Source organism: Corapipo altera, unplaced genomic scaffold (genome assembly GCF_003945725.1).
Source record: "Corapipo altera isolate COAL_440 unplaced genomic scaffold, ASM394572v1 RXGC01000072.1, whole genome shotgun sequence".
Taxonomy (NCBI): Eukaryota; Metazoa; Chordata; class Aves; order Passeriformes; family Pipridae; genus Corapipo; species Corapipo altera.
The window spans coordinates 307,891-330,372 of NW_020884943.1; the positions used below are offsets into that span (position 1 = coordinate 307,891).

Sequence of the window (22,482 nt, forward strand, 5' to 3'; positions counted from 1 at the left end):
TTCTCCCTTTTTTTCCTTTCTCCCTTTTTTTCCTTTCTCCCTTTTTTCCCCTCTCCCCTTTTTTCTCTCCTCATCTCAGACTCACCCCAAACACACCTTCCCGCCCTGCGAGTGTCCCAGGCCCATTCCCTTTCACTACAGGGACAGGGTTTTTTTGTTTTTCCAAGCTGCTTTTTTTTTTTTTTTGACAAATCCAACCCAGTCCCACCCCAGTAACTCCCAGTGTGGCCCCTGCAGGTGAAGACAGCGTTCCGGCAGAAGGCCCTGACGTGCCACCCAGACAAGAACCCGGACAACCCCCGGGCAGGTGAGACGCCAGCAGCAATTCCTCCTGGGAGTTTTCACCTCCCCAGGCTCCTGGAAGTGGCTCTGCTTCCCTTCAGCACTGTCCCTGAGGGAATGCCAGGGTGCCTGTCAGCTGGAACACGCACACACACGGGGCTCAGAGTTGGTGTCCTTGCTGTTAACTCTGGTTTTTAGGGCTGAGCGGTCACTGTCAGGTTTGGGAACATCAGCGTTGAGTCAAGTGCTGGAATTGGAATTACACCTCTCAAAGTCTTCCCACGTGGTGCCTGAACCCAGACCTTTGGCTGGACACTGGTTTCACCCATATCTCTCACAGTCCAAACTTCATCAGCACGTTTTATCTGTGGGCACAGCCCGGTTTTGTTGGGGAAAGGGCCCCGGCTGTGGAGCTGAGCTCACCCAGGCTGAGCAAGGTCTGGCTTCTGCTGCTGCCCTGGTTCCCAGAGTAACTGTGGGGAAGAAATAGCAGCACTGAGGGGAAATCTGGGAGGTTTGATGCCTGCAGGAGCTATGGGAAGGATGTAGGGAAGCCTCAGGCTTATCTGTGTCACCTTGGAGGAGGAGGAGCAGCAATGTTGATGTGAGATGAAAAGTTTGGATCTCGGGCTGGAAAGCTGGTGATGTGCCAGGCAGGATTTGTGTGGAAGGGGGAATTTCAGCTGCCTGCAGTGAGGGAGGGAGTGGTTGTTGTAGATGGAAATTGCATAATTAGCAATTAGTTTCTTTTTTGTGCGTCGAGACTGCTGATAATTCATCTTCACAAAAATAAATATAATTTCCCAGTGCTTATACTAGGACAAAGGAAAGACTTTTAAAGGCTAGATGGCTGTAATATAACATAACAATTTCCAATACAACATAAGCAGGAATGCTTGATAATTTATTTGTACACAAACAAGAGGAAGTGAAAGGAAAAGCACTGAGAGGAAGAAGAAAACTATGAGCTCCAGCTAAATGTGCCATGAAGGAGACATTGCAACCCGTGATAAAAACAATCAGTAAGAAAAATTAGGTTCATGTGTTCAAGATTTTTCTTAAAATGAAACAATCCCAGGTTTTGTTTCCTTATTTACTCTCAGGCTGATGTCACATGTTGCCCTTTGGGTTGAGGTAACCCCAGCAGAGGTTGGCTTTGGAGAGATGATTCTTCTTTCTTGGAGAGAAATTTCTGCAGGTCTCTCCCATAAGGAATTGTCTTTCCTGTTCTTTCCCAGATGCCTCACATGGTTTCCTGCATCTTACCCTCATTTCTTCTCGTTCCCAGCGGAAATCTTCCACCAGCTGTCCCAGGCCTTGGCCGTGCTCACAGATGCAGCAGCCAGGGTAAGGATCATCCCTCGGGAAGGGTGGGATGGAAACTCTTCCTGTCTGTCCTGCTCTGCTCTCCAGTGGAGAGTCTGTGAATACAAGTCTCAGCTGTCGTTCCCTGTAGTTCTCCAGAAGATCAAATATTAGGTGCCAAACAAAAGGGGGGAGAAACGTTCTGTTTCTGATCAGATGCTCTGTCCAAGGGTGAGATACTGTCTTTAATAACACGTTGGACTGGAGCATATCCCATTTAATAACATCAGTGATAACCACCCCTGATTCAGGGACACCAAATTCCCATGGCAACAGTGCATTTGCAGTTCCCTCCAAGTCGGGGGCTGACAAATGAATAATACCTGGATGTGATTGCTCCAAGCTTTTCATAAAAACAGACCAAAAGTGAACCAGTAACTCTCTGCAGATAAGCTCAGAAGAGAGACGTGTGCTGATTTCAGGTGATAAGAGCTAAAACCATGAAATAACTTCTCTTTTCAAACACTGGCAAAGCTTGCAATCCCCCCCCTCCAAGGGGGAATTCAGCTTTGGGCATCCAAGAACTTTTGGTCTTCTATATATTTAAAAGGAAAAACTGTTTAGCAACTGTTTGCCATGCAGGAAGGGAATTAAAAAAGGGAAAATCGCAGCTTTTCCAGCTGATAAAAACAGTTGTACAACTATTCTGCAGGTAGTATGAGAGGCAGTCTGTGCTCACCTCCTACACAGAGGTTCTGTGCAGGCTGAGGAACACATTAGCAACTGGTTTAAACAGGTGCCATTGAAATTGCCAGTTCACCCCAGTTCTTAGGTCTCTCTAGTGCTGAATTAATGTTGGTGTGTTTTTGCTGCTGAGGATTTTGGCTGCTCTTTGATCTGATACATTCATAGGACCTCAAACATGCCTGTGAATAAATATTTCATGTCAAATAGACCTTTTTTTAGTTGTAAAACTTTGCTCCAAAGCCAACCTGGGCTGTTACCAATGCCCCTAAAGCTGCTTTTGGGACGTTCAGGGAACCAAAATGTTCTTCCCACCTCTGAAGATGGGTCAGAGTTCTCTCCAGTACACGCTGAAGTTATTCCTGGACTTTCTCACCCTTCCATCTGGAGATCTTTGGGCCTCTTCTCATGTTTTCAGGATATTTGTGTTAACTTCCAACACTTCTAGGAGTGATGTCTGATGTCATTTTGTTCCCTGCTTTCCAGTTTCTCTCCCTGTTCCTGTAGTTTCACCCTGTTGTGCTGGTTCCTTGGCAGGCAGCATATGACAAGGTGAGGAGGGCGAAGAAACAGGCTGCAGAAAGGACACAGAAGCTCGATGAGAAGAGGAAGAAAGTAAAGCTTGGTAATAAAACCAAACCTTCCAGTTGCCTTGAACTGGGTGTTTGCATTTCTTCTCCCACAGGAACTCCCCAGTGATCAACCTGCTGTCATCCATGTCTGGTGGCTTTGGGTTCTTTGTGCCCAGTACAGTGCAGGAGCCACCTGGAATCTCCTCCCACAGCCATGGCTGGGATGGCCCTGCTCTGGGAAGGAAGGAATTAGGTCCTGCTCTGGGAATTTGGGGGGTTGATGCCTGTTAGACTCCTTTTGATGTGTGGGGGCAGAGGAGAGGTAGCAGTGACACCAGGACATCAGCGTAGGTGTAGCCACGTTTGTGATCTTTCCCTCCTCCCCTGGCCAGCAGGGGAAAAATTAAAATTCTCTTTGGGTTGTTTTAATTTCTGTTAAACGTTTTGCATTTTATTAATGAATTTATTTTTTATTTAATTCCCTCTCTGCAGATCTTGAGGCCAGAGAACGAGAAGCCCAGTCCCAGGAGAACGAAGAGGAGGAGATCAGGATAACGAGATCATTAGAAGAAGAAGTAATGATTCATTCTTAGTTTTCTCTGCTTCTTTTGAGGAAAAATTGCTGAAAGTCTTCTTTCCCTTCCTGATGAAATCTATGGGATGAGATGCAGCAAACCTCTGGATTGCAGGGCTTCAGGCTCTGGGACTAAGGGGCTCTATGAATCACACACTCCCAGGGTGGTTTGAGTTGAAAGGGACCTTAAAGCTCATCCAGTTCCAATTCCCTGCCATGGGCAGGGGCACCTTCCTTTAGACCAGGTTGCTCCAACCTGGCCACGGGAAAAGAGGAATGTAGAAGGGATTTTTTGGCAGTCTGGCAAACGTGTTGATTTGGGGGTTTTATTTTTCCTGCCCTTTTCCTTTTGCACAGCAGACAACAACAACAACTGCCTGCTTATCTGCTGGCTGGGAGGGATAGTGTCACTGGGAACATCCCACTTTAGTGCTGGAGCTGTCCCAGGAGGGGTGTCCCAGGACACCCAAGCTCCCCATGGGATTCCTGGCGTGGAGCAGCCCTGGAATTGCCTCAGGTGTCCCGTGCTGTGTTCCCTGTGCCGTAGATAATCCGCCTGCGGGAGGAGGGCTCCCGGCAGCTGGAGGAGCAGCAGAGGCTCATCAGGGAACAGATCCGGCTGGAAAGGGAGCAGCACAGCCAAGGTGAGCACAGAGGAGCTTGGAGGGCCAGAAAAAATCCTGATCTGCAAGTTCAAGCAACAAAACAACCAGAACTCCAGAGACAGAAACTCTCCTTGGGGTCTCCAGGCTTTTCCTGTATTTTCTTGCCTTTCTTAACTTCATTTCACATCTTCCCCTCCCCTTTTTTAATTTTTTTTTTTTTAATTTTTCTTTCAATTTTTGCAAACTGGGGGAGGATGTCGAGAATTTGCTTGGTGTAAGCCACTTTGAGATCCTTTGCAATAAATGCACCATTATAAAGTATTTAATTGCAGGGTCAAATTAAATTCCCAGGCTGTGCTATCCTGCTTTTTGTCTATCCTTAATTTTTCCACAGTTGTTCCCGCCAGGACAACTTCCTTTTGCAGGGAAAAATGTCTCAGAAGCTACCAGGTCTCCTGCTTGTGTTTTTACTTGCCTGTTTCTTGCCTTGATCGTGGCAAGTCTGGGCATCCTGGAAGGGAGAAACGCTGCCATGGAATATTCAGTCTGTGCTGCAGTTCCTGTTGCACAGGACTTTTGGGGCTGGAGTGGTCTGGTGGAAATCCAGAAGTGTTTGCTGTTGTCATATGTATGATCTCAGGGAAGATTTTGTGCTATATGCTGAGGAATTTTCTCGCCCATGTCCTTTCAATCTGTGTTTTTCCCTTTCCCCTCTTTAGGCAAGCAGGAAAGAAATGGAGCAGAAGGCAAAGTAACTCCTAAACTCAAGGTAAGACACTCTTAAAAAGCTGGATTTTGGTGTAAACTTATAGAACATGATGGAAAACAGAAGGGACACTTCAACCCTGCTGAGCTGGCTCATCCCTTTTTACAGTGGAGGTGAAATTCCCCTGTGGATTGTGCATCCTCACGTGAACAGCTCTTGTCCTTGCCCTTAGAATCCCTTCCTCCCTCACCTTTCCTCTGTCTGCTCCAGATTTCTGAGCCTGAAATTGAGTTGTCTTTGCTTTAAGCGCAGGGGGACATCTGCTAATTACCCTGACAGAGCCATCAGCATCCTTTCAATGTGATCTTTTTATATTCCAGTGAGCAACAGTTTCTGCCTGTTCCCCAAACAGTTTGTTCCCTGTGCTCATTCCCGTGCTGAGATCACTGTCTTGGCAGTCCTGGGAGTGTGGCTGTAAATAGCAAACGTGGGGAATGTGCAGGGGGTGGGAGCAGCGTTGAACACAGCAGTGCATTCAAACAGACAAAATTAACTCCTGGTCTTTTATTTCCCAGCTCAGATGGAAATGCAGGAAAGAAGATGAGACGGGAGGGGGATACTCCAAAGATGTGCTGCTGCAGATCCTGCAAAAGGTCCCGTCTCACACTCACTTTCCTACTGCTGGGTCTTCCCCTCCTCTCTGGTATAAGGATAATGAATTCTGGGAAGCTGCATATCATAAAATCATGGAACAATGAAATGGTTTGGATTGGAACGGACCTTAAAGCCCATCCAGTCCCACCTCCCTTCCACCAGCCCAGGTTGCTCCAGCCTGGCCTTGGACACTTCCAGGGATGGGGCAGCCACAGCTTCTCTGGGCAACCTGTGCCAGGGCCTCCCCACCCTCACAGGGAACAATTTTTTCCCAGTCTAACCCTATTCCCTGTCAGTGTGAAGCCATTTCCCCATGTCCTGTCACGCCAGGCCCTGGTGAGATATAAACTGAGGTGGCTGATTTTCATCTCTGTTCAGCTTTCTCGTGCAATTTTCAGAAATCATCAGCATGTTCATGCAATCATTAAGTTGGAAAAGACCTCCAAGATCATCACCTCCAACCTTTGAACCGAGTTTGATCCTTTGATCCGTGAGCTGGGAGCTGTTTCCCAGCTAACACCTCTGCCCTGCTGTGGGAAGTGCAGAGACAGGAGCAGACAAGCCTTTGACCTGATTAGTCCCAGCGTGGCAGCTTTGTTTTCCCTCCCTGCAAGTGCCTCCTGTAGCTCTGGCTCAGAGCTGAGCATCCCTCTTGCACTGGGGCTTGCTGGAAGCCAAGTGTGTTGCTCTGTGCCTCTCTAGGATTGTTTCCTGGAGGGACAGAAATTATGGCAGGTTGGGGTTGGTGGAAGCATCACGTGGGACAGAAATGGTGGCAACTCAACCTCATGCCTGTGAAAACACATGTTTTCTCTTTGTGTTCGTTTAATAAATGAACTCCACGTCTCTCCTGGGTCTGTAATTAACTTTTTTCCCCCTTCTTTCTTTGACCAGTATGGAGATGTGCTCAATTTGGTGATCTCCAGCAGGAAGACTGGGAGTGCAGTGGTGGAATTTGCTACGGTGAAGGCGGCGGTGAGTGTGCAGAGCCCCAGCTGGGTGTGTGTGTGGGGGGATGTCACAGGAGGGGACAGGTCACAGGGTGACAACCCAGGTCATTAAGGCAGTGGAGAAGGCTAATGAGAGTCTGAAGGCACAGAGGGATGAAGGGAGTGGCAGAGCTGGAGGCACAGACCCAGAACAGACCAGGCACATAAACAGGTTGTGCGCGGAACAGGCTGAGGGAAGAGGCAGTGCCTGAAAAATCAGGCACTGAGCATTTAATCAGCTCCCACTGAAGGTGAATTACCTTGGAGTTGGGCTTTTGTGCTTTTAGGGGTGATACCAGGCGTTTGCAGTGAAAAACAAATCAAAATGTCCTGGCTCACTGTGAGTTTTAATAACTCACGTGGTTGTGGGAACAGAAATCATCAGTTACCCTTAATTTTAGTAGTTCCATCAACTTACTCTGTGCAGGAGCCTGTGTTCCTTGTCACCTGTTCTTTCACTCACATCCAAAAGATCAAAAGGAAAACCAGCTCAGAACTGTGTGTGACCTGTTTGTCTGAAGATGTGGCAGGGGTATGTTCTGTCTGTGCTCAGTGCAGATAAGGACCATAAAAGTGCCTTAAAGATGATCTGATTGCAGCAGATCTTAACAAATGCAATCACAGAACACTTTAGGTCAGAAGGGGCCTTAAAGCCCATCGAGTTCCACCCACTGCCATGGGCAGGGACACCTGCCACTAGCCCAGGCTGCTCAGAGGTCCATCCAGCCTGACCTTGGACACTTCCAGGGATGGATCTTCCTTGTTTGTGCCCCACTTGGCCTTGAGGCCTGTCTGAGATGGGAAAGTGATCCTTAGGGACCTGTGAGGGAGCGGGGCCTGCAATTCAGGTGGTGATGGAAGAATATTTTCCTTGCTAGGAGATGGCTGTGAAGAATGAAGTTGGCCTGATAAACAACCCTCTGAAGATTTCCTGGCTGGAGGGGCAGCCCCGGAGCCACCCCAGCACTGTCTTCTCTGACAGCACCAGCCAGCCCAGGACCTCACAGGTAAGGAGACATGGACTGTGGTATTTAAATTCGTTGCTGTAGCAACCTAAATTTCAGTGTGCTTTGTACTTATGGGCAAATATGAGCTGCAAAGAAACACTTGATGCCAGGCCTGGCTTTCCCACCAGCTTTTCTGTGCTGGACCAGTGGCTTTTTTAAAGAGAACTGGAGCTTTTGGATGACTGGATCTTCACACACTCACTGTCTTCCAAGTGAGGAACAGGGATGTTCCTTGCTCAGCCCAAAGCCTCCAATGCCATTCTGCTGGGATTTGTTAATAGGTGTTGACTGTGGGAATTCTCTGGCTGAGAGCTGCTGAAATGAAGGTTTTTTTAGGCAGTCTTGGTTACTGCTTTCACAGGAGAAGGAAATTTCAGTGGTGGAAGGAAACCTCTAATTTTAGGGTCTGCAGGAGGGAGGAGAAAGCAATATCAAGCTAAATACCCTTCTAGAGACCTCGTTGTCTGGGTTTGGTCCTCCACACCAGTGTGGTTACTCTGAGTGCAAGCTGCATGTCTTCTAGCTTACTTAACCATTTCCTTGGCTGGGAAGGTGGGAAGAGACCTGGTTCAAACTTCACATGACACTTACCCTCCTCTCCTCCTTCCCTGTGGTATAAAGATCCAGAAATCTCATTGCTGAGAGGGCTCCTGCCTCGTGCTGTCCAGTTGCCCTTAAGCTGTGTGTCTCCATCAGCCTTTTGTGTGTTCACTCCCTAAATATTTTAAGCCTGTGAGATTGTTCAGTACATTCACTCTTGACTTTTTTGCCAATACTTTGTTTATGTTATTGGCATTTATACATCAGAATGCCTGATTGTTGTTCTATCCATGTAGAATCTGGGAGAGTCCTGCAGCCACAGGAGATTCAGAGAAGGGACCAGAGTGGTAGAAAGGAAATTGGGGCAAAAAAAGGATTCCTAACCACTTTATTTGAGAATTTCTCATTAGGAGAGAGTGAGAAGTGGCTCATTCCTGCCAAAGGGTGTTGCCGTTGCAGTTGGAGCTTGGTGGTGGATTCCAACCTGTGTGGGTTCAGATCCCTGAGTTTATCCTGGCCTGTTCCCATGCCCAGAGCTTGTTATTGTGGAAGTGCAGTGTCTGTCTGTGGTTGGGGCAGCAGGGAGAGCAGGAAAGCAGCACGAGGGGTTCATGGTGACCCACCTCTGCCCAGCACAGCCTCCTCAATCCCATCCTGGTTCTCAGGATGGGGAGGAGTTGCTTCCAGGGCCATGCATCCTTCCCAGGAACTGCACTACTGATGCTTGGCTGTCCTTTCTGCTGCTTTTTTTTCTGTAAGCAACTGCAATTTCTGGGATTACGTTTCAACCTTGCATCTCTAAGATGCTCTGCTCTCTTCTGCTTCCCACTTTTCCTAGTGCCTGCTCCAGACCCTCTCAAAACCCTGCTCCTGCTGCATCCACCAGGATGTTTCCACAGGATGATTAGTGTGCTAATAGCTCCTCTTGGCTGTTTTGCTCCAGCTCTAGACTGTGCAGGATGAGCTTCCAGATCCCTGTTGCTCCTGCCTCTTCCTTTCACACCCAGCCCGGCTTCCCAGCCACCAGACTCCACATTCTTGCTTCCTAGCTGCACAAATCTCATTCTGATTCAAGCTGCCCTCGCTTCCTATTTGCTTCCCCCCTCTTTTTGTCTGAATCCACCCCCGTTTTGTTCCCACCCCGTGCAAAGGCAGCTACTTCCCTGCTCTGCTTCAGCAAACAGCCCAAGACCCGCAGCGTTCTCATGGCAACGCGCTCGCCACTCATCCTCTGGGATAGTCATCCCGGTGCTCCCCACCTGGGACAGGCAGCCAGGAGCTTATATTTGCCCAAAATCTGTGGGTAAAGGACAGTCAGACCCTACCCAGGGGGTTTGGAAGTGCTTCCCATGTGGAAGCGAGGCTGGCTGTTGTGCTGGGAGGAGGCAATAAGTCGCAGGCTACTTGTTCTCCTACGGCCACGGGTGCACGTTGTCCAGCAGTTCCTGGAGAGCTGCTGGAGCCAAGCAGGCGACTTCCCCTTGGATTACAAAAGCTGTGGCTTGGCCAGTGTTACTCCAGGCTATTGAGAGCAATGCCTGTGTGATGGTTCAGAGCACACAGTGGCTGTGCAGTGCAGTGAGGAGCTTGTTTTGCGTGGAGCACTCAGGTTTGGGAAGGTTTTCCCTGCTCCTTCAGTAGGATCTCCCTGCCAGTGCTCTTCAGCCCTGAGAAAAGCCTCCTGCCTGGCATCCTTGCACCTTTTCTAAGCTTCTTGGAGGTTTCAGAGAGTTTTTTTCATATTACCAGGCTTTGAGAGGTGAATCTAACAGGGTAAGAGCCGGCTGTGCCGGCTCTGGAATGTCCCTGCACTTTACTGTAGCCACTTCCAAAGCTCCTGGTTGTCTGGGGGCATGGAGGTTTTATTATTGTTGTTTTTTAAGAGAGCCCTAATATCTAGCCAGTCAGAAAGGTAAGAATTGGTGACTACTGCAGTAGTTTCTGCAGTGTCCTTTCAACAGTTTGCCCTGATGCTGCCCAAAATGTTCTCAGCCTGGCAGAGCCCTTCCCACTCTCCAGCTTAGGGGTGAAGAACTGGGTCTTGCCCTGAGCTGGGTGAGCTCTCCTTTGGGGAAAATCAAGTCCCAGCAGCTCTCTCCTTCCCCCAGCCCAGAAAAACAGAGCCACGCTGCTTCCCCTCCTTCAGAAAAACCTGCAGTGCCGGGGAGGATGGATCTGGGCCACTCCAGATACCCTGTGCTCCTGGTGCCTTGGCATTCTGTGGCTTGTTACCAACTAAATGAGGCAACCAGACACTTCCAGTCACAAATACATTTATTCTTCCATGTCTGTACAGCTGGGAGCTCAGTGCATGCGTGAGGCAGCAGTGTGTGGAGACATCTCCTCTCCCCTGCCAGGAGGATAAACCCACTGCTGGTGCTCTATCACGAGCACGAGTGGATGCTTACCTGTTTCCAGGCTGGGAGTGCCAGCTGCACTGGAGCTGGGGGAAAAGAAACCCACAAGGAGGAAGAAAAAAAAAAAAAAAAAAGGAGGAACAGCTTTGATTTTTCACATCCAGACACGGTGGGAGAAGAACCCCCAGTTCCCGTCTCTCGGCCCTTGCCACACCTGTGGCTTTAAGGTGCAGTGCTGCTGTCTCCTTGCAGGCTGCCTGCTGTCCCACAAGGGATCCATGCCAAGTCCCTGTGTGTCCCTGCCCCGCAGTGTCACAGCCACATCCCCAAAATAACAAGTCTTTCCCAAACGATGCCGTTCTTCCCTGAGGAGGAGACACACAGTCCCGAGTGGGAGATTCCCAGGGTGAAGAGTGGAAACAGTGCTCTCACCTGAGCTCTGCTCCAGAGGATTCCTTGGCAAGGACAGGGATGGTCTGTGGTGGGTGAGGACAACAAAACAGGCCACACACGACAGGCATGCTCCAGCATCCTTCCTCCTGCTGGGATCAGAGGGACCGGCAGCAGCATCGGGTAAATGGGATGTGGTGAATGATAAATACCTTCAGATGGCATAATCTCTTGGGTTCTGTTTCCTGAGGGTCTGCAGGACGTCCTCGAGGAGCGATAGCCCCAAATCCACTTTGAAGGACAGGAAGGGGTCAGCCAGGTCGGGAAGAGTGGTGCCGTTCTGGGAACCTGCCTCTGAGGTCCCGTGGTCTGTAGCCTGGTCCTTGTGCGTTTGAGTGCCTTTGTGGTACTGAGCAGCGTCGGAAAAGGAGATATCGGAGTGGGAGTCGGTGTGGTCGATGATGTTGGGGCAGCTGGAACTGTCCAGGTACAGCCGGGGAGGCTTGGGAGGGGCTTGTGCCTTGGCCAGGTTCTGCTCGCTCTGGCACGACAGGTAATCAGACTTGTCCTTCAGATCCCTCAAGCCTTCCCTCTTCTGGCCGTCAGTGTCCAGAGTGTGGCTGTTCTGGTTCAGGATGATGACTTGGTTGCCCAGCTTTTTGTGCCTCCTGAGGGAGAAACGTCTGAAGAACGTGGTGGACTTGATGGACCCTCTGCGCCAGGTATCCATGCTGAGGGAAGGCAGTGAGGAGAAGGGACCTGCTGACTCCTCACAGGCAGGTGCTGGACTTAAGCCACGGGATCAGCAGCGAGCCACGCAGCAGGAACAGCCTCTTCCTGCCCCGTTCCCGTAGCTGGAAGGAAAACAGAGAGGCTGGTAGTGCAGGAAATGCAGACTCCACGCTGTGGTAAGGAGCAGTTGGCTTGTCTTGGATCTTAAGGAGTCTCCTCCTTGAGTGGAGAAGGAACACGGTGTCTGAGCTCGTTAAACGTGTGCTGGTGAGGAACAGCAAGGCACAGTCACCATGAGAACAGATCTAATCTGGCATCTAGAACAGAAGGGCACCCGGGTGCCATGGTAACCAGCCACCTTCTGCGGAGGGGCACCGCCGGAAAATCCAGTGGGTGGTTGGGAAGGAGACGGTGACTCAGTCCCACTGGAGGAGCCAAGGAAATACAGGCGAAGGGGGATGTAAAAAGCGACACCGTGAAAGGCAGATGTCGGGAGGACTGAATGCAAAGGACACTTACGCCGTGTCGGAGCAGCCCCGAGTCCGAGGGCGCGGAGGAGAAGCTGCTGGAGCACTCGGAGAACTGTGCCTGCCACGCTCACTAGGATGAAGGAGCGAGTCTGGGGACAGCTGAGCCGGGAGTTCGGGAATTCAGCCAGGTTGGACCCAGAATGGTAAAAATCCCCGAAGCTGCCGCCGTCTCTTCGTGTGCCGCCCGTCGCCTCTTCCCGGGCTGCAGCTCCTGCTCGGATGTGTTTGTTTTGAGCCAAGCCCTTGCTGAGTCAGCCACGTCAGGAACTGGGTTTTACACGATTGGTAATTGCCAAGATTGCAGGAAGTAGGTGTGTGGAGTGGCAAAGCCTCAGCCCACGCTGCCTGAGGAGCAGGAGAGCTCCTCGGAGGCACCCGGACTGCTGGGAGCTGCCAGCTTGGAGCCCACCTGGATCAGGCTCTTCTCCTCCCTCCTGCCACTCTGAGGGCTCCGTGTGTCAGCAGGGCTCCCAAACCAGGCTGGGAATAGTCTCTTGTCTGTTTTAAATTTCAATCCCTGTGCAAGGTGGGGATTCAGGTTTGTGTGGGTGATTCATCTGCATGAGTCTCACACAGCCTCTTCCATCCAGCCCAGCAAATCCCTGGGGTTGGTGGACAGGACTGGGGAGGATCCTGGCTCTGCTGCTGAGGGCCAATACTCACAAGTGCTTTCTGAGACACTGGTGCTGCCAGCACCCAAAGGTCATTTCACTCATCTGGTTCCTAAGACACCAGTTAGACTCCTAATTTCCCACTCGACGTTCCTCATCTGTTGTGGGGCTTCTATTTTGTCCTCACAGCCGGAGGAACCACTTTGCTGGCACTTGATAACAAATTACACTTGCCCCATTTTCATGCAGAGTCTTACTTAACCATTCTATTGCCCTTGTATCCCTGCTGCTTCCTAAGATGTCCTTAAGTACCCAGAGAAGCTGTGGCTGCCCCATCCCTGGAAGTGTCCAAGGACAGGTTGGACAGAGCTTGGAGCAACCTGGGCTAGTGGAAGGTGTCCCTGCCCATGGCAGGGGGTTGGAACCAGATAATCTTTGAGGTCCCTTCCAAACGAAACCATTCTGTGATTCCATGACTTTCTGAAATCACCACTAAACCCAGTTCCTAGAAGAATGAACGTGAGGGTTTGGGGTTTTTTTCCATTCACCTCCTGTCAAGACACTTGTTTCTGCTTGAACTGTCAAGGAATGAGATGGATGTTTCCAAGCCTTGCAGTGCTTTCATACATCCAAAATAGCACGGCCACCTACCAGTGTGGAATGGCTTTGGAAGCAGAGTTCCAAAGCACTGGAGCAGCTGTCATCTGCTGCCCACGTTCATTAGGCAGAGTCTGCAATCAGCTGGGTTCACGTGACAGTTGCTGCCACACTCAGCAGGAAGGCTCTGGGAGCTTTGGAAAACTATTCCCTTCCTGCGTCAGGTTTGGGAACATACCTGGTGGTTTTCTTTCTGCAGCCACTTAGAATTTTTTTCCAGGTTGGAAAAGACCTCTAATATCATCAATTCCAACCGTTACAATCACAGAATCAGGAATGGTTTGGGTCGGAAGGGACTTTACGGATCATCCAGTTCCGCTCCCCTGCCATTGTCAGGGACACCCTTCCACTGGCCCAGGTTGCTTCAAGCCCTGGCCTTGGACATTTCCAGGGATCCACAGCTTTTCTGGGCAACCTGTGCCAGGCCCTCACCACCCTCAGTCGGCTGGGAGTTACCAGTTCCATGACTGATCCACGGAGGTTGGATGTTTTTATGACGTCAGCCTTTATAACGGGTGAAGTGTACGCTGGACTTTGGGCCGCAGCGTGGTGCAGGTGCAGGGTGAGCTCATCATCCAAAATAATGCCTCATCCAGCCTCGTGGGGAGCAGGGAGCAGCTCTGGCAGCAAGAGGGGAATTCAGGAATGCAGGCTCTCTGTGTGTCCTGCTTTCCCCATCAGCTTGTTTTCTGCGGCCAGGCAGCTTTCACACCTCACCCGATCTCTGTGGGATCAAACTGCTTCCTGCCCAGAACTCCCGTGTTGTGAGGGGGGATTTGGGGAGAGGGGAGCTGGGTCTGCACTGTCCCTGATGGGTTGTGTGTGTTTCCTGCTCCCTGCCAGGCATCCGTGGTGTCGGAGCGGGACTACGAGAGCCTGGTGATGATGAGGATGCGCCAGGCAGCCGAGAGGCAGCAGCTCATCGAGCAGCTCCGGCGGGAAGACGAGGAAGAGTCTCACACTTAGCGTGACAGTATGGATTCTCCCTACCCCTCCACCCCCCCACCCTGAGCTCTTTCTTAATTTAAGTCAATAAACCTCCTTTTTTAAAGCTGGTGTGGGAATACAAACTCCTGGGGACTGCGGCCTTTGTCCTTTTCCAGGTTTGGGGAAGGAAATGGCTTCAGTGTGCAGGTATTACCCTGTCAGTGTGTGTCCAGAGCAGCTGCCCCATCCCATGGGACAGGGTGTGAGGGGTGACATCAGAACACCAAACCTTGGAGCTTTTAATCCCTGGAATCTTGTCTGGGAGCTGTGCATCCAGAAGGATTTGGCTGCAGCTTCAAACAACCCACAGAAGGACTCTGGTGTCTTTAGAGCAAAGCTTTATTGGTGTTACCCCTACAGCAGGATCCGTACACAGCCCCAAACATTCCAGCAGTGGGATTAGGGCCTGCACCTGGAACGCTCACAACACCTTTCTGTGCTATTCTGGGAACTCTGTCTTATGTTTGTACGGCACTCTGGGATCTGGAAGTCTGAAGATGCTGCTGACCACAATCCTGTGTGAGATGGAAGCGGGCCTTGCTGCCAAGGGAGGGATTCTCGGACCACTGGGTAGGTTTAGTGGTTCCCCCTCAGATTTCAGGGATGAGATGGGATGCTCTCCATGCCTGGTGTCCCCCTGTAACCTCCCTGGCCCGGGAGAAGGCACGGACCTCTCCAGGCAGCCCGAGAGAAGGCAGACAGGTCTGTTACTGAGCTTCCTCCAAGGCATGCTAAATAGATGATTAAAATGTAAAAAGCTGGAATTTGCCAGACTGCCATCCTGCTGAAGGCAGAGCTGGAGCCATCTGTTCCCTCTGCCTGATTTTTGGGCATCCTTTCCTCCCCATGCTCTTGGGAAACGACAAGGATGGCAAAATCCCACTGGGTCCAGCTCTGCCTCTGCGCCGCTCCTCTCCCCGCCCGAGCGCCGGGAGTCTGGGACAGGAAGGAATGAAGGGGGGAAAAATTCGCTGTCAGTCCTGTAGAGATGATGTCCAGCAGGATCTGGGCCGGGTGGAAGGCAGGATTCTTCCTGGCTATTCCCTGTGGAGGCACCAGACCAGGGTCTGGCCCACGCCAGTCATGCTGACCACGCGATAGCCGAGCTTCTCCAGCTTGTCCAGGACCACGCGCGGCGCGTCGTTCACGTAGTACTCACAGCTGCTCCGGGAAAGAGGAGGAATAAAGTGAGCTGGGGGGAGGAAGAGACGGGAATTTCCTCGTGGAAGTGACTCTGCCTCAGTCCTAACCCAGGTAAGCCCAGTGACTGCACCTGGCACAGGTGAGTGCGATGCAGTGCCTTGGTTAACCCGAGGGGAAGGACACAGCCTGTCCAGGAGGGAAGGATCAGGTTAAATGGGAATGTGGCTCAGGGATTGGGTGTCCAGAGCCACGTGCTGCTCGGAAACTGGGCTGAAACTGCAGCAGAGGGTTCATAGGTAAACACAGGGGAACACAGTTCTGGGAATTCATGGAGAAGGAGGAGAATCTGGGCCAAGCAGGGAGGAATGATTCAGGTGTTTCTAAGGAATGAAATCCCAGTGTTCTGCCCATGTTGGAGCATGTCTGTAAGCTGGGTGGGTTTGAGAGCCCGTGCTGATATTTGGGGGTTGGAACAAGGTGCTGCCTTCAGTCAGGTGGGAAAGCTTTGGAAAGCCAGGAGTTGTCTGTCCTGCACGGAGGTGCCAGGTGAAGTGGACCACAGGCTGCTCTGCCCCAGCAGTACCTGGGAGTCTGGGAACTGACACCGGGATCCTTGTCTGGCCCTAATTCCTCACTGGTTTTGTGCTGGCTCTGTGTTTGGAGCAGAAGCTGCTCGTTCCTTCCCCTAGATCCCAGAGCCTACTCCTCTGTGGAATCTTGAGGGCTGTGACACTGCTCCTCAGTAAAGGACCAGACACAAACCGGGCTGAGTTGGGTGGGGACAGCAGAGCTGAGCTGGCCAGTAGAACCTTTGGCACTGGATCTGCCAGCCTTTGACACAGCTTCTGGGATGCAGCATTCATTGGAGCAGCTGGGATAAGTTCCAGGGCAGCTCAGCCCTTAGGTGACTCGTGGTGCCTGATAATGACGGGTTGCAGGATCACTGGGGATCCAGTTTGGGCACCTTAACAAAGACTCTCCTGATTTTCATACTAATAACGATAAAAAAAGGTCCAAAAGCCTTTCCAAAGCTGCTCCTGCTCGGGTTGCAGAGCCGTGCTGGAGCAGGGAGTGCTTTAAAGCACAAAATAACCCCAAGATGTGAGAGATTTTCCAGTTTCTCAAGATAAACTGTACTTGGCTGTAATTATAGATGTGGTGTAAAGATAATGTGTGTTATTATAAATGTCTTTGAAGTCCATGCTTTCTCCAGGAGGGTTGCCACATAATCCTTCAGATTCCCAGTGGGAGGTGGTAAATATTATTCCCATTATTCAGAGGAAGGAGCAGAGGCAGGGATTTGTAGGAACCTAAAAAACGGAGTGGCTGGGCTAAAATCAGGAGGAAAGAGTTCCCAGGGCTTTGTCACAGCTCTGTGTTGAGGGAGACAAAGATTGCACAGTGTGGGCGTCGGACACGCTACCGTCTCCGTGTGCATCCAGCCGGGATGGAGGGGCTGGGACACCTGCAAAGCCTTTTCTTCCAGATAAATGCCATCAGGGAGAAATCATCCCAGATTGGCGCTGGTTTGGTGTGTGATTCCACCTGCTCTGCCTCCAGGTGAGCCAAACCAGGAGAGCCCACCCAGGGGTGGGGCAGGAGCGTCCTCCGCACGCGGCGATTTGTGGGGATGGAGCAGCCAAGCTCCTGGGTTCTCTGCCCAGCTCTCCTCCAGCTCCCTGAGGACGGGGTTTGGCTGTGCCCGAGGGAACAGGTACTCTGAATGTCAGCAGGTGCCTCAGCCCTCAGCTCCCAAATCCAACAGGGATCGCAGTGAAGACCAAAGGGTGCTGAGAGCGTGTAATGACCGGAGAGGCCGAGGACCCACATCCACCTGGGCACACCCAGAGTCCCCTTGTCCACAGCACCTGAGGGTCAGGGATTTGCCCCTCGCCGTGGCTGCCCCTGTGCTACATCTGGGCTCTTCCCTGTTCCACCCCTGGCTGCCCCCAGGGCTCTGCCACAGGCCCAGAGCACAGGGACCACGTGCCTGCTCCCCACACCTCGTGGGACTTAATGAGGGGCCTTTTGGCCGTGCAGAGCTGCAGAACAGGATCTGTGCACCCCCTGATTACAGGGAGGTAAGCGCTTCACCTGTCCATCCCGGTTTCCCAGCAGGTTCGTGCTGCTCAGGCCTTTCCTTCAGGCTCCCTCCAGGGTCACGGTTAAGGTTTTGGGGCCCACGGTGCTGCAGGAAGGGGGGAGGTTTGCAGTGTCTGTGTCTGCTCGGGAAAGACTTGGGGAAAATCCTGCTTGGCCGTGGTGCAGATCCCAGAGATCTCAACCCTGGCTGGGGCGCTGGTGGAGGTGACCGGGCTCGCCCCACTGGCACGTGGCCATGCTCTCGGGGTGCCAGCAGCCACGTTCCAGCCAGGGGACTTTCCCAATTCCCTGTTGCTCAAGAGCACGCGGGGACGACGTGCAGTGCCGCGGGGATGTGCCGTGGGGATGTGCCGTGGGGATGTGCCGTGGGGACGTGCTGAGGGGATGTGCCACGGGAATGTGCTGAAGGGATGTGCCATAGGGATGTGCCGTGGGGATGTGCCACAGAGATGTGCTGAAGGGATGTGCCACAGGGATGTGCCATGGGGATATGCCGTGGGGATGTGCTGTGGGGATGTGCTGAAGGGATGTGCCACGGAGATGTGCTGAAGGGATGTGCCATGGGGATGTGCCACAGGGATATGCCGTGGGGATGTGCTGTGGGGATGTCCTGTGGGGATATGCCACGGGGATGTGCCACGGGAATGTGCTGAAGGGATGTGCCATAGGGATGTGCCACGGGGATGTGCCACAGGGATGCAGCGGAGTTCCCAACTATGACACCAGGCCGTGCCAAGGAGCAGGTGGGGCAAGAGGAGCTCAAAATGCTCCAGGCCACAGCGAGGGAAGAAAGAATCCACCAGGGAGATCCCTTAGGAAGCCTCAGATCCTTTCTCCCAAACAAGCAGAGCGTGGTGCTCCAGTTCCTCACAGCTGCTGGGGCAGGTGCCACAGAGGCATTTATCTGTCCTTGCCTTCCTTTCCCACCTGAATCCCAGGGATCCTTGCCCAAATCTCTCAGGATCCAGCAGCGCTTCTTCCTTCTTGGAGCCTGTTCTCCTTCTCCCCTGCCATGTCTCCCATCCCGTTGCGTAACTCGGGGCTCGGCGGGTGGCAGCACGAAGCCAGTACTGCTGCCAATCCCTGCCCACCCACCGTCTTGGGAACAGCAGCACTGGGAGGGATCAGCCTGGAAAACCCCCCCAGAAATTCGGTTGGGATAGGGGGGGCCCCAGTATTTATATTTTGTCTCCTTATTCTTTAAAATCTCCCACCCCACTCGGATTTTAAGGCTGCAGCAGCCGAGGATCCAGCCCTCGTGCTGAGTAGGGAGGGTTTTCCCAGCTCCTCAGATGGAAATTTAGGAATATCCTGGGACAAGAGGCCCCTTCTGTTAAATACCTGGTCCTTCTCCTCTGTGCTGTGGGACGTGAACAGGAATTGAGCTGCTTCTCTCTGTCTAGTTCATCTGCATTTAGGGTTTTGTTTTGCTTTGTGGTTGTTTGGGTTTTTTTCCCAGATAAAACTAAGGAGTGGAATATCAAGTGGGCAAAAAAAAGGAAACAAAGTGGGCCAAGCCATGAGGAAGATGCTGGTCATGTCTCCACATGGTACTTTGCTGAAGGCTGAGGTCAAACTCGGCCTGGGCAGAGATGGGACATGGAGAAGTGGCAAATATCCATGGTTTGGGAACACGCAGGCAAAGGGGTGGGAGGTATTGGGAGAGCATGGTAAGCAGCTCTGACCCCAGCACTCAGCAACCCATGGGAAAGGTTTGGGAGCTGTTGAGAGGGGCTGGCTCAGGAGAAACCTCGAGCTGCACTGGAGGACAGGATGGGACAGGACAGATTGTGGCTGAGCTAGATGGGATAGGATGGGATGGGACAGACAGTCTGCAGATGAGCCGGACAGGATGGACTGTGGATGAGCATTCCAGGTGGCTCAGCACCACAGGCAGAGCAAGGCTGTGACAGCAGCGTTTGCTCCTGAGTGTGTCAGGGCTGCAGGTGATCAAACCGAGGAGGTTTGAGTTCAGGATGAGGGCTGGGATGTTGGCAGATGGAGCCGTGCGTGTCTTGTTCCAGCTGGGGCATGTGCCAGGTAACAGCCAGGAGCATCCTGGTGTGTAAGGGGTGAGGAGAGAGAGAAAGGTGGGTCAGGTGCTAAAACAGGGCCAGAGTAAGGAAAAACTAAAGAACTAAGTGAAGTATCAGGCAGCATTTCCTCAGGTGAGCATTGGCAGGCAGGACAAGACATGCCCCAGGATTAACTGTACAGCTGGAAGGTGCTGTAGGAAATGCCAGGAGTGAAAATGCTCCACGTTTTCTCAGGAAAATAAGAAGAGGAGGACTTACAAGTTGTTGCCCAGCATGTTCCTCTTCCTGGCCCCCAGGAAGTCCATCAGGTTGGGATCTGAGTGCTCATCACCCACCATGGTGGGACCAGCCTCCTGTGGGAGAGGCAGGGGAGTGGTGAGCAACATGTGGGGGTACAGCTCCTGCTCCCACTCCCAGCACAGCTCCAGTAAGAGCTTTACTGGGGAGGGAATTACCATGAACCACCTGTCTGGACCAGGAGGGGACCTCAGTGAGCCCTGCCCTGACCACTGCCAGGAAAACACAGTCATTCCCCCCTGCAAGGCCAGGACGGGCTGTTCCCAGCGAGTTCCAGGCTGGAAATGTTTGCTTTGCCCTGGCAAAGAGCAGAGTTTCCAAAGTCTCCAGAGGGGAGACTGAGCTCCACTGATCCAGGCTGCCAGTCCGGTAGGGAACAGTACATGTGCCCTTTCCTGCACCTCACCCACAATCACTCAATCAGTTTGTCACTGGCAGACGCTTCGGTGCTGCAGCGTCCCCACACGTCCCCATTCCCAATCCACTGCTGCTTCTTTTGGGAAGTGTAATGGGACATCTCCAGCAGCAGCAGCAGCAGCGTCCATCACCCAACTCCCTCCCTTTGCCCATTTGCTGTTTTCACCGTCCCCCCTTCCTGCCCCAAACCACGCTGGCATATTTGGGTTTTCGGGCGGATGGCTCCCCTTCGGGTTGGGAAAGGGAAACCCCAGATAAGCACAGGGCTGTGGGCTCCCGCAGAATCCTGCAGGATGTGCTGGCTGCCAGGAGCTGGGGAGCAGCTGCCCCATGGGATGTGTGTGCTGCCAAGCACTGGGGAGTTACATTTCCTTTGTGGTTTTATCTGAGACTAACAGGTTGTGCCCAGCCAGCAATCCCTGACAGCGATCCCAGCCCCTGCCCGGCTCCTGCCAGACCCTGCTGCCAGCCGTGTCCACTCCTTGGCTGGGTTTTCCACCCTGGAACGGCTCTTTGGGGACAAGAGGGAACACGACGGCGAGGACGCGCGGGCAGAGCTGTCCCTTTGGCGTTCCTGGGATCCTGCCACAAGTTTCCCGAGTGAGTCGCTGTTTGGGAGAGGAGAATTTGGGGGGAGCAGAGCTGTGGTGTGGGTACCGGGGGCTCTCCACGCCCCGAGCCCCGGGGTTTGGGCACCGGGGGCTCTCGCGGAGTGCGGGGGCGGTTTGTGCCGGACACCCCACACCGGGCACCGTCCCCCAAACCTGCATCACCCCCCAACACCCTCCCCAGCAGCAGCGGGGACAGCCCAGCCCGGGACCGCACCCGTGGGCTCGTCCCGCCGCTCGTCCCGGTCGGTCCCTGCCCGCCCCCCGAAATTCCCCACGCCCGGGGGTCCCGCCGGGACTCACCAGGCGGATTTGGGTGCTGATGAGCAGGTACGGCATCTCCGCTCCGCCGCTCCCGCCGCCGCTCCGGGGCCGCCCCCGGTCCCGCCCCGGCGCCACCGCCCCCGGGCAGCGCGGGGGGAAAAAGGGGCTCCCGGAGGGGTCAGAGGGGCCCCGCCGGGAATGGGGAGCGGGAGACCCCCGGGGGACTCCGACGGATCCCTCGACAAGGGGTGGGCAGGGAGAGGGTGGGCAGGAGGTGGTGGGCAGGAAGGAGATGGAGCAGGAGGAGAGGGACAGGGAGGTGATGGACCGGGAGGTGATGGATAGAGAGACAAAGGACAGGGGATGGTGAGCAGGGAAGCGATGGTCCAGGAGACGACAGCCAGGGAGGTGGGGGACAGGAGAAGATGGGCAGGGAGGCGATGAACAAGGAGATGATGGACAGGGAGATGATGGATAGGGAGAAGAAGAAGCAGGAAATTAATAGCAGGGAGATAAAGGGCCAGGAAATGACAGCAGGGAGATGAGGACTGGGAGATGATGGAGCAGGAGCCAGGCAGGTGGGAAGCCCTGGGCCCTGCAGAGCATCACAATGCCCACCCCACCCTCCGACTGAACACTCCCCTGAAGCAGTGTGTTCCAGTATTTTTGGGTAAAACTCCATTTTTCTTCCAGCTGTCAAGCTTTTATCGGGGAACACAGGGGTTTAAATCCCTTCACAGTTTGAGGAGAAGCTCATTTCATGGGACTGGGACAGGCAGAAGTACTTCCTCTGCAGATGCTGAGTAATTCCCCCCCTCAACACCCAACCTCCCAACTGGAAAACCATACATAAACCAAATAATACTTCCATAAACAGCAAATAATAGTTCCCTGGCCTCTAGACTGGAGCAGAACCCCTCCATGCACCTCCCCAGATTAACAAACCACAGTCAATTCCTAATTTTGCTGATAACTCTCACCCCACTGGTTAAACATCAGCTCATTTCGATCATTCCCATCCTCAGGAGGCTCTTCCCCAGGTCCTGGAACAGTGGGAATGTTTGCTCACGGTTCTCCTGCCTCAGCACAAACCCAGTGTCCAATGAACCAACAGCACCACCACTCTGGCACCTTTCACGTTGGTTGGATTTGGACAGGATTCCCACAATCCATGTGCCCTTTGGATCTCCACCAGGTATGTGTGTTCTGTTGGTTACCAGCCTGTTGGCTGCAGGGAATAACATGGGTGTGAAATCCAGACCCTTCCAGAAACTAAAGGAAAGCTAGCCAGTGTTCTGGCAGCCTGCCCAGCTCTTGCTCTGCCTCTTACACGGCTCTTTCTTGGAGAGGGAAAAAAAAAAAAAAAGTAAGG

At 52.7% G+C, this 22,482-nt stretch overlaps 3 protein-coding genes across 5 annotated transcripts in view; 1 reads left to right on the forward strand and 2 right to left on the reverse strand.

Moving 5' to 3' along the window:
- Positions 1-14,306, forward strand: part of DNAJC17 (DnaJ heat shock protein family (Hsp40) member C17) — a 16,206-nt gene extending 1,900 nt beyond the window's left edge. Inside the window, exons 2-11 of one of the 3 annotated variants that reach the window (XM_027662032.1) lie at positions 238-307; positions 1,571-1,629; positions 2,869-2,956; positions 3,396-3,478; positions 4,025-4,121; positions 4,802-4,851; positions 5,364-5,441; positions 6,337-6,417; positions 7,310-7,438; positions 14,099-14,306. In XM_027662032.1, coding sequence (XP_027517833.1) covers positions 238-307; positions 1,571-1,629; positions 2,869-2,956; positions 3,396-3,478; positions 4,025-4,121; positions 4,802-4,851; positions 5,364-5,441; positions 6,337-6,417; positions 7,310-7,438; positions 14,099-14,221 — 858 coding nt within the window. In that variant the 3' untranslated portion in view covers positions 14,222-14,306. Of the gene's footprint in view, positions 1-235; positions 308-1,520; positions 1,630-2,868; positions 2,957-3,395; positions 3,479-4,024; positions 4,122-4,801; positions 4,852-5,363; positions 5,442-6,336; positions 6,418-7,309; positions 7,439-14,098 lie in introns of all 3 variants that reach the window. The other 2 variants (XM_027662031.1, XM_027662033.1) reach the window with 2 other exon arrangements.
- On the reverse strand, positions 10,235-11,840 carry CUNH15orf62 (chromosome unknown C15orf62 homolog). Its single transcript, XM_027662040.1, has one exon. It carries the CDS (start codon positions 11,453-11,455, stop codon positions 10,940-10,942), a length of 516 nt encoding a protein of 171 aa, XP_027517841.1. The 5' UTR covers positions 11,456-11,840; the 3' UTR covers positions 10,235-10,939.
- A 257-nt stretch (positions 14,307-14,563) lies between the features above and the next one.
- Positions 14,564-21,686, reverse strand: GCHFR (GTP cyclohydrolase I feedback regulator). The gene is made up of 3 exons (XM_027662041.1): positions 21,150-21,686; positions 19,783-19,877; positions 14,564-15,403 (listed from the first exon to the last, which is right to left on the reverse strand). Exons 1-3 carry the CDS (start codon positions 21,183-21,185, stop codon positions 15,280-15,282), a joined length of 255 nt encoding a protein of 84 aa, XP_027517842.1. The 5' UTR covers positions 21,186-21,686; the 3' UTR covers positions 14,564-15,279.
- Positions 21,687-22,482: the final 796 nt, after the last annotated feature.